Raw genomic sequence first — 14858 nt, 5'->3', positions numbered from 1 at the left:
TCGGAATCCTACTCGAGGTTGTCGATGACATTCTCGAAGTCGTGTTAGAGGCCCTGGGTATGACCACTGGCTGTGAGGTAGTGACGGCCGTGGGTTTGTTCTTTTTCGGTGTCGACGTCGAAGACGGCATCGATTCGATCGACCTATGCGTCGATGAGCCCTTCGATAATGGCGTCGATGACGCAGATTTATGCGTCGAAGGGACTTTCGACAATGGCGTCGATGGCACAGTGCCTTTGCTCGAGGGTTTGTGACGCCCTCGAGTAGTTTCTTTCGCCAGGTGCAACGACTTGCAGCGTTTCGATTTTTCGGGTCTTTCACCCAGGGTATCACCCTCAGCTGTCTTCGAGGGGGTCGAGGCCGCATTCTCGAAGACGCTAAGCATCCTTTTACGGAATTCCTCCCACTCAGCCTGAGAGCTATGTTTTGTGGGGCAGGTGACTCTTTCCGGGGAAACAGAAGAAGACGAGGAAGGGGATCTTCAACATCTCTTACTCGAATGCTTGGATCTCGAAGAGTGGTGGAAACTGCTTCGAGACCTAGAACGAGAATGTTTCCTGTGTCGGCGAGGAGACTAATGTCTCGACTCTGCCGAGGAAACTTTCGAAGGAGTTTTAACTGTCTTACCTCTCTCAAGCTTCCCCTTACGCTCCTTCAAGGCTTTTGCCGACATGGACATGCAGTCCTCGCACTCCGAACATTGGTGCTCCGATCCCAGGCACCACAAACAGATCCTGTGAGGATCTGTCAACGACATTTTCTTTCCACAGTCTCGACATTTTTTGAAGCCGGACCGTGGAGTCGTCGGTTCGGATGAGGAAGCCATCGAGTAAGAGTTGGTATTCTCGAGGAATAATGAAGAATATATCTGACTAACGAACTGAGCAACGCGATTCCGAGGCCCACGAAGCGTGGAAAAACGGAACTGAGCAACAGACGCTGCGCAAGTCTATTTATACGCATGATGACGTTGGCGCCGATACGGAGGCTGTCGAGGGACATCGGCTCGAGGGACGTCGACGCGCAGCGCCCTCTACTGAGGCCAGCAAGCTGGAGATGATCTATCAAGATAAGGAATACGTCGGAGGACACAATCCCTTCGAAATACAGTTTGTAAGTGAAAGTGAAACTGTTTTTTCTTTTTACTGAGGATTCCCAGCCTGACGACGGGGAATATTCATGAGCATGTGAATCCATGCCAGACCCCATGCTGGAGAAAATGCTAAATGAGCTTGAGGTCTACACAACAGAAAACGACCTGTCAATTAATCTGGAAGAGACAAAGAGCATGCTGGCTGCGGGGAGGAAAATCAACAGTATTGGCAACCTCACTGGACACCATAGATTATGTTGGAAACTATGATGGAAAGGTTACTTGTCTTTATATCGGGGTAATGTATAACAAATGCCCATATATCAAATCTTTTATCTTCAAAACCTTTATAGTGAATGCTTTCCACCCGCGTTTCCCACCCCTAAAAACCCATCCCGACCGTTTCCTTAAAAAATGTAACCCTTTAACCCACCCTAAATACATTTACTAAAAAGATTTTCAAGATAAAAGAATCGATATATGGGAATTCAATATACAGGATTCGATATAAACACTGTATACCTGATGGAAACTATCCCTACTTGGGCCTTGAGATGAGTGCCTTGCCTCTGCCGATTATGCCTGAATAAAAGAAGCAAAAAGTAGGAAAGCCTGACAGCTTATATATCTTTTTTTTGTAAGTTTGCCAGACAGTAACTAGGCTATATCCTAGAAGGCATAATAACCCTGTATTAACAGTGCTACTTTCCAGTAATACTCTATGGGCTGAAGGCCTTAACAATGAAAGACTTCTCATAGTTAAAGAGGGGGTACATAGATATCCAAGGACCCCGCCCTATCTGCTCCAAAGCCCAAATCCTGTAGTCCGCAAGTTGAAATTCCTAATACGAATTAACCAGCTCCCTCTTCTCACAGTGCGTGGACCACAACTAAAACTACCACCATAGTTAAGGTTTTGCTGTATATTTAAACTAACCCATAAGCCAGAAACAGACAAGCACGTATTCACGGAATGAGTGAAACTTGCTCTATGTACATGTGTACTCTGGAACGTTTTGTGCATAGCTATGACTCAATCAAGTCTAAGGATTGTTGGAACTATTGTCTTTACTCGGTATCAGTTTCTCTCCAAATAGCACTTTATCGACTCTGAACACAGATAGAAGAACAAGTTACTTACCCGTGGTAACGTTTTTTCAATTGGATGTTCCTCCCACGTATTCCTAATCTTATGATAAATATCTTTCCAGCTTCAGCTGCTTCAGATTTATTTTTGACCGGGGCGCTGTGTGTCGTCTCGTCGATGTCAGTCGAGGGCCTCCGTTCGACGGTCGACATCATTATTAGTATAAATTGCGCATGCAGCCCCTGTTGGCTTCAGTTCTGTTTTCCCCTCCTGTAAAGGAATTACCAGGCATACCATAGACCGTAGGCTCCAAGAAAGCGCAAGTGTAAAGACACGTACATTCTACAGTGCGGTAGGCTGGGAGGGGCGATGAGGAATACGGGGAAGGAACATCCAATCGAAAGAACGTTACCATGGGTAAGTAACTTGTTCTTCGAATGGATTGTGTCCTCCGATGTATTCCTCATCTTATGATAGACTCCCAAAGCAGTAATAATTTGGTGGTGGGAGTATGAATTTTATTTCGTCCTTAACTGTTATCATCGACTAAATAAAGGACTGCTTTCCCAAATTGTCCTTCTTGATTGGAAGATGAATCCAAGCAATAATGTTTACAAAGGTGTGAACAGACGACCAAGTGGCCGCTGTACATATGTCATTTACTGGACCACATCTATGAAGAGCAGCAGAGGTTGCCATGCCCCTTGAGAAATGTGATCTCAAGCCTTCCTTTTGGCCTTTACCCGCTAACCTGTAACATTGCCCAATAGCCAGGATTATCCATCTGGATATGGTCTGTTTTGTCACAGCTAAACACAATTTAGGACCTGTATAGCCAATGAATAATTGGTAATTTTAATGAATTTTGGACATTCTTGATATTGAAAAGATGAGAGCCCGTTTTGGGTCCAGCTTATGTAATCTTTTCTCCTCCTTTCTAGCATGAGGAGGTGGGAAAAAAGATGGCAAAATGTTCTTTTGCAACAAGTGGAAGTCAGAGACTACCTTTGGTAGAAAAGAAGGTTTCACTGAGAACAACCTTGTCTTTATAGAAACAGTGTGTGGGGGTTTTACAGGAAAGTGCCTGCAACTCGCTTACCCTGCAGGCTTACATTATTGCTATTAGCAAAACAGTTTTCAAGTGAACAGTCTTAATGGGCATGAGTGTATTGGCTCAAAAGGAATGCATGTTAGAAATGTTAACACCAGGTTAAGATCCTGAGATAGGGACTTGGAATGGAATTGATGGAAATACATTAGGAATTGAACAATCAGAGGGATATTAAAATAGGAATCCTCCTTTGAAGAGCGCTTGAAAATAGATAGCCCCGCCAGGTAACCTTTAATTGTTCCAACCTGGAGCACCAGGTTCGCAAAATCTAACAAAAAAGAATGCACCATAGATGTATCACAAAGAAAAGAATCCAGATTCTTATCCCTGCATCAACTGCCGAACTTGATCCAACGGCAGCTGTACAAAGATTGTGTTGCTGGCCTCCTGGCCGAAAGCAAAATCTCCATTATGTCATACGGAAGGTCCCAATCCTTATATCTCAACCTCTCAGAAACCATGCATGAAGGTTGAGAGTCTTGACCTCTGGATGGAAAATCCAACCCTCCTCTCCCAGTCCACTACGAACGCGTCCCCTAGAGCTTCTGTTGGGGGAAATTCCTTGGAGCAGTACAGTTTGCAATTCTGGTTGACACTGGTTGTGACCAGATCCACTTGAGGGGTTCCCCAAAGGGCGAAGATCTATTGCAGGACTTCCGGATTTAGTTTCCACTCGTGGGAGACTGTGCTCTGCCTGCTCAGAGTGTCCGCTGCTGTGTTCTCCTCTCCGGTTAGGTGAACTCCCAATAGGGAGATTCCTTCTTGAATTGCCCAGAACCAGTGCTGCGTTGCCTCTCTGCACAGTGGTAGTGACCCTACACCGCCTATCTTGTTGAGGTAGTACATGGCCCACTGTGTTGTCCGTCATTATCATGACATTCTTTCCCCGTGCAGAGGGCAGAAAGACCTTCAGCGTTAGTCTGATTGCCCTCAGCTCCAAAAGGTTGATGTGTAGTGTGGACTCCAATGGAGACCAAAGACCGCTGTTTATCAGATCGTTGGCGTGGGCTCCTCACCTCATGAGTGAGGCGTCTGTCATTACCGTTATCTCCGGCCTTGGCTGCCAGAAGAATTCTCCCTTTAGAATGTTGTCCTTGCAAGCCCACCACAGAAGATCCTGTGCACTCTGCTTGGAACGTGAAGAGGGTCTGACCTCCTGCCTGAGAATTGGGACTGTTGAGTCCGGAGAGCCCATTGGATGGATCTCATTCTCAGGTGAGCCTCTTGCACCACAGAAATGCAGGATACCATGAGGCCAAGCAACCTCAAAAAGACGAAGGCCGGAAGACGCTGGGCACTCTGGAATTTGGTGACCATCTGCAGAATGTGTTGAGCCCTCACCTCGGGTGGCAAGGCTTTTCCTGAGGAAGCAGTCCAATTAACTGGAGTATTTGAGGTGGTATCATGTGGGACTTCTTGTAATTGAGGGAGAAGCCCATTATGGGGAGAGAGTGGCAGGTTATGCAGAGATATTCCCAGGATTGTTTGGGTGAACGTGCCCTGATCAGCCAATCCTCCAGGTAGGGGTAGACATGAATCCCCCCTCTCCTGAGACTCGCTGCCACCAACACCATCAACTTGGTGAAAACCTGTGGGCGGAGGTCAGCCCGAATGGCAGAACTCGAAATTGATGATGAGAGTCGCCAACCGCGAACCTCAGATACCTTCTTTGCTTGTGAGGGATAGGCACATGAAAGTATGCATCCGGAAGGTCCAACAATACCATCCAAACCTGGAGTTGGAGGGCCTGAAGAATCTGAGAAGTCCAAGATGGGTCTCAATCCTCCGTCCTTTTTGGAATTTAGAAAGTACAGGAAGTAGCAACCCTTGTTCATCTCAGGGACAGATACCAGTTCTATAGCGCCTTTCTCTAGCAGGGTCAACATTTCCTGCACAAGGAGCGGATCTGGGATTTTGAAAGAGCTGTTCCCCAGTGGATGATCCTGGGGCCTTTTTAGAAAGGGAAGGCATTAACCCTGGGCTACCGTTTCCAGTGCCCAAGCATCTGAGGTAATGTCCAGCCATTCTTTCAGATGCTGAGAAAGTCTGCCTCCCACAGGGGTCTTGTGGGTTAAGGCCTCAGAGTGGTTTTGAGGTGGCTGAAGCAGCGGCTGAGGGTAAAACTTCCACTGCTTGGGCTGACTTAGCACCTCTCCCTCGTCCATGACAAGGGAATCTTCTCTGACCACTATGGCGGGCCTGTCCTCTCCCTGTTCCAACTGAGGAGTAGTATCGAAAGGACTTACCCCACCGCGATGACCCTGGGTAGGAATGTTGAGGCCTTCTAGTGGCAGCACTAAGTGATTTAGCCGCAGCTTTCGAGGTCTGCAGATTTTCCAAACTTTCATCAGCCTTGCTGCTCAACAGCCTTGAGCCGTCATAGGAAATATTGAGGAGTCTAGGCTGCACATCCAATGCAAATTCTGACTTCCTCAACTATGCAAATCTGCGCAGCACAGTGCTAGTTGCCATGTACATGCTAATGCCATCACCAGTATCCAGACTAGACTGGAGGCATTTACACATTGCCTCCTTACCATCCTTGATGACAGCCAGGAAGCTGTCTCTTTCTTCTCCTTCTGGGATGTGGTCAGCCGCAGTCCCACAGGGTAAACGTGAATTTTGACAAGGCACAAGTTGTGTTTGCTGATTTTAAAGCCATACATCCAGGCATCCACTCGCTTGTCATCCCTATCAGAAGGGACAGAAGGATATGCTGATTGTTAAGTAAACTCTCTGGTGTTGGGTGTTTTGTTAAATATTCAGGGTCACTGCTGGATGGGCTATATTTTTTTTTGCATAGTTCTTATTTACTGAAGCTACAATTTCTGGTGTTTCCCGATTAGATTAGACCCTTTTTTATAGGGCAATATGAAAGGGCAAAATTGGATCTCTCTCCCTTTTCCAGTATATCTGTTAGGTCAAAAATTCCAATTCTGGAGAGGTATCTATACCACTGGCTGATTGCAGGTTTTCATGTCTTTCATCCTAGACTCTTCAGAAATTAACTCCTGTGGCACATTTGGGCTACCAAATTGTAAGCCAAATGGTGGTGTACTATCATCCGGAGGCTCATTGTCTTGATAAATTGAAGTGAAAGATTTTACCATGGGCTTTGACAACCTCAAAGAAATCATTGACAACAACTTTGAAGTTGGTGTCGATTTTGTCAGAGCCGACTTCGACACTGGCGTTGATGACCCCAAAAGCGAGGCTACAGGAGTTGCCAACTTTCTATGTTTCTTACAAGGAACCTCCAAAGGCCTGGATTCCTGGCTTGTCGAAGCCCTCGACGATTTCTCGTCGGAACGAACATTCTCCCAATTAGCTCCAGGTTATGCTTTGGACTCGAACATTTATAAGGTTTAGTCTTCAACTTCCCTTTGCCTTCTTGATGCAGATAGGCAGGTTGCATGGACTTTCTGCTTCTCATTCGAGGGGTTTGGGCCGCATTCTCCAATATTTTTAACATTTGTTTTCAAAATGCATCCCATTTTGTTGGGAAGTCCAACTTGGTTAAACATTTGATTACCTGGGCCAAGGAATCACTAGAGGTAGAAGGTAACCTGTGATGAGGAGAAGAAGAAAAAGAAGAAGAAGAAAAAGAAAAAGAAGAAGAAAAAGAAAGAAGAAAAAGAAAGAAGAAAAAGAAGAAGAAGAAGAATGCTGCGCTTCTCGATCAAGATCTCTTAGACCTTTTCTATTGAGGAGAATCTATGAACGCTTCAGACTCTTGGAACTCTTTGAAGGAGACTGAAGAGAGAATCATGTCCTGAATGCATGCCCGGTGACACTAACCCGGAGAGCTAAAGATAACGGGGAAGTCGGGAGACCCGGGAGGGATATCGAGAGTAACAACAGGAATAATCATACTCATCTCAGTGGAGACCGAATGTTAAAGTTACCAGAGAAGAGTAGGAGTCTTTATGAGAACAACCATACTCGTCCAAATAAAGACGGAATTAAAGAGAAAGTTAAGAATCATTACTGGAACACTCATACTCATCCCAGCAAGCCTATAGTGGTGGAGAAGAGTGGGAATCATTGCTGGAATACTCATACTCGGTCCCAGTAAGACCAAAGAGGGGGAGAAGAGTTAGAATCATTACTGGCACCCTCAAACTCGTCCCAGTAACTACCAAGTGAGGGAGGAGTGTGAGAATCACCATGGGAACAGTCCCACTTGGCCCAGTCAGGAAAAAGAGTGAACATTGAGTAGAGAAAAAGTTGAAAGTTTAAGGAACAAGATAAGATAGAAGAAACATGACCAAAAGGGGGACACAAAGTGTAAAGGACATAGTTGAAAAATTGAAGAGGCCTATATCTGAACTATATGACTTGATGAAAGTAGTTACCAAGAACTACCTTTGAATACGTTACTAAAGTAAACTTGCTGAAAAGCAGACCACATGAGAAGGGAATCATTCTCCTGTGCCTTACTTGTTTTTATAGGGACAGGTTAGATTAGTTTGGACAAAGGGCAGATCTTCCTTTTGGACTCATTGACGACTGACGAACAACCTTGTTGGTTTGTGTTAGGTAGGGAAAACCCATAGTTTAGGGAAAGATTAGGAGTTTTTACTTTTCTTTTAATAAAGAATATTCCAAAATGGAAGACTCAAGTCCTTGTCCTTCTTCTGACCGGCCACAGGCCATGAATCTGGTCACATGGATACAAGCATTTACTCCTCCTCACCAAATTCTTCTGGTGCCTCTTGCTGACCCATCAACTTCTGACCACACATCTGCCTTTCGATCTAGCTGTCCTTCATACATGCTCCATCCCTAACATCACTAATAAAAAATTCACACCTGACGCTATGGCCCACAGGGTAGACCAAGACACCACTTTCCATTACGCGCCCTCTCCTCTGTTTAAAGCCTCACTAAAGCAGCAATCAATACACCCTTTGCAAAGAGCTTTTCACTTTTAATAAATAGATACAAATAATGAGGGGTGTCCAGCAGCAAAGACAGCAGACCTTTTCATAGACAGCAAAGGTGCGCAGCTCCTCACTGACCAGCTTCAGATACAGTGGTTGTCGAGAGTCCTTCTTAATCATAATCAACCGCATCTGAAAGAGAAAGCAGAGAATGAGGACTGCATGTTGTAAAGACCACGCGAGCTAAACATAGGCTATGAGAACATTCCATCAGGAAGAATGTACATTTTCTTTTAATCATGTCTTAGCTGCTTGGATTTGTACATAAAAACTGACATGAATGTTTGCAGTAGAATCTGTTTTTTCCATGATACATTAAAGTTTTATTTATAGAAATATCAGTGACAAATACTAAACATGCATACGACACAATTAGGACAGCGAATACATCAGAATCCTGCACACACAAATGTTTTGCCATTCTTGGCCCATTGGTTTCGACAACTTGCGTGAATTACAGGAGGTTTGCAAGCTTTTAGGACATCTGTCTAGCAAATTTGTAGCTGTGCTATCTCGGACATCTACCCTGCCAAGTGAGCTTGTGAAGAAAGGGTCAGAGGATCAAGCTGGACTAATCACAAGACTAAACAGGGGTTCAATTAGTTGTTGGGTTCTTTGGTGGGTGGTGTAAGCCCCAAAATCCAATTTTAATACTTGGCCATCGGTAGACCAAACACTCCTTTTTTGTAGACACATGCACAGAACTTAAGCTGCCAACTGCAAAGGTAGAGAGCCGCTAACACTTGCCACACATTTGGTGGTACCAGAAGCATCAGTCAGATATTAAACAGGCAGAAGTTGTATCCAAGAGCTAGGTTTGGCGCACTGTGCAGTCAGTGTGGAAAGAAGACTGGCTTGCCTCAAGGAGTTTGTCTAGGCCAGAACATTAGCTTGGAACTCTACTTTAAAGTCAAGAGTTTAAGAGTATTTGCGAGACATAGCTTCAAGTGCATCAGAAGCATGAACAGAAATCTTCTCCAAAGCACCTTTTCGTGCTAGGAATTTACAATAAAACGTAGGCTTCATTTGTATTCTTGGCTGTCCTTGGCCATTTTCTTTGGAAACAATAGAGCACGCTGAAGAAGTAGAGCCAAATAGCAAGCCCCAGGTTCAAAGAATACAAGAATTCAATTAACTCAAGGGCAGGCCACCTTGGCAACAAGTGCAATATGACTCGGGGGGTATCAAGGCTTCTGCCCACTGTCGCAGGATTGGCTGTGCTATTGGAAACCACTCAGCCAATTAGTGTTCCAGAAAATGGTGCTCCATTTTCTTCCACCTTCTAGAGTACCTTTAATTTAGAAGGCCACCAATATCGTTTGGGTTATAAAAACTTCCTCCGCAGATTTAAAACTGTAGATTGCTTCTGCTATTTCTTTAAGACATTAAGAACTAAACGAACGAAAGTAAAGCATGATTGTTTGGATCACTTTTTTTTGCCTTCTCTACTAAAATCTGGAAGCTCTTCAAACAGCCCTGTCCTCGTTCCACAAGTCTTTACTAATTAATAATACAAAACTTAACTTACCGGTAATGTTCTTTCGATATCTACCTCTGCAGTAGCCAGCTTAAGTTCCATGCAAGTGACTACAAAAAAGGAGTGTTTGGTCTACCGATGGCCAAGCATTAAAATAGTCTTTGTTTGCTCCTTTCCTTCCCCCGCCCTCCATTCATCTATTGTCTCTTCCCTTGCACTTTCAGAAATGTCGTCAGGCCTAGTACAATAAATCTTTGTTTTTTCCTCTCCTTCCCCCCGTCCCCTCTCCCTTCCCTCACTTATTGTCTTATCCCTTGCACTATCAGAAATGTAGTCAGGCCTAGCACAATAGTTTTTGTTTGCTCCTTTCATCTGGCCCGCCTACCCCTCCCTGCCCCAATCTATTGTCTGATGCCTTGCACTATCATAAATCTCTTCCGGCCTAGTACGATAAGTCTTTCTTTGTTCCTCTCCTTCCTCCCTTCAATTCCCTCACTTATTGTCAATGCTCTTGCACTATCTGAAATGTCGTCAGGCCAAGTACGATAGTAAATTACCCATTCTTGCTGTTGCAAGGCCTGTAAGAATGTTACTGTATTTTTCCCTTGCTCCCTCCGCTGCCTTGAAGCGCTTTGAAACACATTGTTTATAGGCGCTATACAAATAAACTATCATATCATATGGATTCTCCTCCCGCGATTGCTCATTTTGATAAATATCCTCTAGTGCCAGCTGTTCTTTGACATTTTCACCAAGGGGCATAGTGTAGCTCAACGACTGTCCACTCTGATAACCCGGATCCTCTATTATGGACATGAAGTTGCACAGTACAACCCATTACCTCAGTTCACGCATTTTGACATCCCGTGGACAACAGCTGAAGGAAGCACTAACCAAGGGTTATTTTCAACAGGATGGTAAAATACAATAATTAAGCGTTGACTGCTGTACCTTTTCCTTTTTTTTAAACAATGTTCCCCTATTGCTTTCGCGAAGAGAGAGGCTGGGAGGAAAATGAGGAAGAGGAACACTCCATAGAAAGAACATTACCATTAAGTAATTTTTCCTTCAAATTGATTTCATCTTCTCACAGATTTCTCCTCTTTATAGACTCCCAAAATCAGTACATAGGAAGAGGGCAGAAAGCGAAAGGCTTTGTGGCGAACCAGAAGGAGGAGTCGGACAAGTTACTGACATGTGCAAAGCTTTTATTTAAATTTAAAGGAAAATGCATAACACGCCCCATCGCTATGAGGGAAGTTCCCTCCATGGCAATACTAAAACTAAGGATACACGTCAAGTCCAAAGTAGTCTTCTGTCCGAATCCTAACCACCAACTGGCTCTACCAATTTTGAAAATACCTAACTAAAGGAAAAGGAGAGGCTTGCACAACAGCCTCGGTGTGGGTTTTCGCCTAGCCAAACTTGTAGAGGACTTGCTCAAAGTCTCAAAGTTCTTTAGTGTACAATGGCATAGTTTTCACAATCTTCAGATAGAGTCTCTTCGTAGAAATTATAATTAATTCTGTATGGGTTTCACTCTCCCCCTTTTAAAAGAAAACTGTTTCTTCTTACACTTTTCTCAGGTTTTATTTTTAAATGTCCAGATCCCTTCAGGATTACTTGCCAAGACACTTCTCAGTCTCCCACCTTCAGGGTATTGGGATTCCCCAACGTCTTGTGGTTCTGTTGTGGATGTCTTTATTTCACAATTGCAATATTCACCAGCCTGATCAGCTATTCCAGTTTTGGCATACAATGTTCATATCTCTTCCACTCTGTTTTAGTGCAGCTGTGTGCCCATTAGCTTCTCTCTCTTTCTCATACTTCTGAGGCTATTCCAGCCATGACATAGAATTTTTATATCTCTTCCCACTGTTTTCGATACCTGCGTCGACATCGGTTTCGGTACTGGCGTCCCCAAATCTACAGTGGCTGTGTTTCCAGATAGTGCTGCTTTCCGAGGAATAGGAGTTTGTTGGGTTGAGCTCAGCGATCTGGGCTCCTCCCCAGTCTCTGGTCTCGGCACCTGTTGCTGGGCCCCAGGCCCACCACTGTTCATCACTGGTTGAGCCACCAGAGAAGACAGTTGTCTTCCCATCGAGTCTCGTTCCGTGACCGCAGCCTCTTGCTCGATCAAGGCACCCGCTGTCCTGCCTCCAACTAGCTTGTCTCTTTCCACTCATGCCCCCGCTTGCTACAGAGGCTCATCTGTGTAGCGGTTGTTCTCCTACCTCCGTGCGAGTTTCTCCTCCATTCACAGTCTGCTCCCTCTCTCTATACCTGCATTGTAACAATAATGGTGTCTGCCATCCTTGACCATGGTATTCGGGTGACGTTCAGCATTACCTGAAGCCAGAAGAGACAAAGAAGGCTATTTGTCGGATATAGTAATCACAGGAGATGCCCAAGTCTTTCCGACATCCATATGAGCAGACAAGGTGGTTTGGGCTGAAGTTCCATCATGAAATCCTTGTCCCCACGAGGGAAGTCACTACCAGTGAGGTCCCACTTGCCCATACCTCTAGGGATGGTCTTCCGTAGCAGGCTCACCTTCCTAGCCTCAATAGGGTGTCTCCCCTCTGGGGAGAAGGGATGAATTGTACAGATTTTGTCAAAGCTTACTACTAGAAACTCTGCAAAACACTATGCCAAAGGAGGGGTTTCGAACCTGCCAGCAATTCCAAACAATAGTTTTTGGAAAAAGTATAAAGAGAGGACCTGGTAGTGTGACAAGACCAGTACACTGGCCTTGTGAAAAAGACTTAAGTCGTCTGGAGGAAATACTCAATCTCAGGACCGGGGCAGTTGAGAGTGCTTCAACTCCTGCTCCCCCCCCCCCCCCAACTACCACAATGCAGCAGCAGGTATCTGTGAAGACCACTATTATCTCCAGCCTTCCCTCCAAATGTCAGATACTTGGCATTTCTTTTCTTTTGCTTTCAGAGCCCAAGCATCAGAATCAGAAGGCAAGAGAAACCATTGAACAGAAGAAACAGACGAGAGACCCTACCGGTCGCCAGTCTACTGCAGTGATCAGACACAGGAAGATAAAGGGTGATCAACAAGAAGGGAAGTAGAGACACTGGTACAAAAAGGAAACCAGAGGTAGAGAGTGAGGGTGCCGCACAGTCAAACCCCCACTAGAGACTGCGGTGCTCCACATAGAGAAGCTGCCCTATGCGGCAGACCACAGTACCTCACGGGCACCTGAGCAACCCTGGCAAGCCCGCACAACAACCCAGAGGCTTCTAGACCACCAGGCACTGAAACCAGAGCAATACTCCCCCTCTCCCAAAGGACTTAGTTAGGGACAAGTCTGAACAGGGTACTAAAACACGAATGTGAAAATGGGGTTGGGCTTAGACAAAGACAGGGATAGATTGGCTAGGGAAAGGGGCATAATGCTGGCACAGAAAGGGGGATATAAGCAGAAGTGTGGATTATTCAGGTGACGTCCGTGGTGGAGGATGACCAAGAGACCAGCAGTAGGAAGAAAGGAGCGGCAGACTTTTAAGGCGACTTGTAGAGCAGGTGATGTATTGGCTAGAGAGTGGAAGTGGTACTGTGGTATGAGTGTGCTTCTTTGGGTGGCAAGTGTGTAAAAAGGTTAGTGTATGGAGTAGTTATGAAGTGGATGTTACTGGGTGAAAGGAGGGCGTTTGAATAGTGTAGAGATGGGAGGAGTAATATTATGTTATGTTATTGTGCATTTGTATAGTGGCTTATATACCACTGGTATGATCTCAAAGCGCTGTGGGTTGACCGTCTTTGGCAACCGCAGTCCAGGTCGGTGGAGAGAGTAGGAAAGAATAAAGTGTTTGGGTGCACTCAATATGTGTGCAGCAAGTGCAGTGTGCGTGGAGTGTAGTTACATTCTAATACCAGGTGGTTGTGGGAGATCAGTAGAATGTGTGCAGCAGGCAGTTAACCTTGGAGTCTGATTTCTGGAGCTCTGGAGCTTGTATATGAGATTATGTGTGCAGCTAGGCTGATTTTTTCGTGGGGTATAACTGTCTTCTAAAGACTGTTGAGGTGTTCATGGAGGTGTGTACGAAAGTGTGCAGCTAGGCCGAATTGGTGGAGGGGTATAGCTGTGTTCTATTTTTTGTTGGTGGAGCGGAGAGAATGAGCATATCAGTATGTGTCGGTGCCTGTGCGGATTGGTGGTGGACCCCTATTCCTGATTATCTTCCAGACTCCGCGGAGCTGACTGTATCTATCCTGGGGGTTCGTAGTATTGGTTAACCGAGACAAAATCCCTGTCTAGTGAAGGGTTTGATCCGATTACCAGGTTTGAAGGTATCTACCCGGGGTTAGAGCGTTCCTGAATCCGGCGACTGGTTAGAGTGCTGATGGCAAACGGCTGCACCTCAATGTCACCTGCAGGGAACTGGCCTTGCCAGATTCCTCACCTGCTTAAGAGAGTATTCTCTGGAGGGGCGTGGCCAGCGAGCTCGGCATGCAGACGAGATCTCTGCGAGCTCCCGGGCCGCCAGCAAAATCCTACATTATCCTGATGAGAAACACGATGAAATGAGCATACACCTGCCTTAAATCGAAGTGTATGACCCCAGCCGAAAACGAGACGTGTTTTCGGGACGTAGCCACGACCGGAATACGTAGAAATCTGCTACGAGAAAGTAAGGAGACCGGCGCCGGAGCAGATCCAAGACGGCCGGCGGGCACTGAAACGGAGGGGCTGCCTGCGTCGCTCCACTCTGCCCCTGTGAGAGAGACCGCCACGAAGCTGGAGCGGGGACCCCTGCCTAGCGACCCGGCATTGCGGAGACGAGCAGCGCGGGAAACGGCCGTTGGTCTCCGACCGTGGACCCGAGGACCCTGAGACCCAAGACAGGGGTGTGTTCCAGCGCACACCCGTAGGAGAAGGAACGAAAGGCGGAGCGACTCTGGATAAGCGGGATCGCTGCTGAGGGCGCAGGAGGACCCAGACTGCTGGTCCCCTGCTCGGGAGCGAGCCACCGCGGGCGCTCGGTCTAACGTAGAGCGCCTGCCAAAGACCCGTAGGCTGTGACGGTGCGGATTTCCATCCGACGCGGCGGAGGAAAAGGCCGGTAAGGAGGGGGAGGAACGGGGTGCACGCAACACGAACAGAAGGGAAAGGGGAGAACACGGCCGCATCCCGC

General features: G+C 46.1%; 1 protein-coding gene across 5 annotated transcripts in view; it reads right to left on the bottom strand.

The window, feature by feature from the left end:
* The window catches only part of TEP1 (telomerase associated protein 1), a 2409067-nt gene that overhangs the window by 926823 nt on the left and 1467386 nt on the right, over positions 1–14858 (bottom strand). For all 5 annotated transcript variants that reach the window (XM_069651741.1, XM_069651744.1, XM_069651746.1 and 2 more), the window contains one exon: positions 8274–8366. In XM_069651741.1, coding sequence (XP_069507842.1) covers positions 8274–8366 — 93 coding nt within the window. The remainder of the gene's footprint in view (positions 1–8273; positions 8367–14858) is intronic.

This window comes from Ambystoma mexicanum, chromosome 3p (genome assembly GCF_040938575.1).
Source record: "Ambystoma mexicanum isolate Mex_15411 chromosome 3p, UKY_AmexF1_1, whole genome shotgun sequence".
Lineage (NCBI taxonomy): Eukaryota > Metazoa > Chordata > Amphibia > Caudata > Ambystomatidae > Ambystoma > Ambystoma mexicanum.
This window is presented reverse-complemented; position numbering and strand designations above follow the sequence as displayed.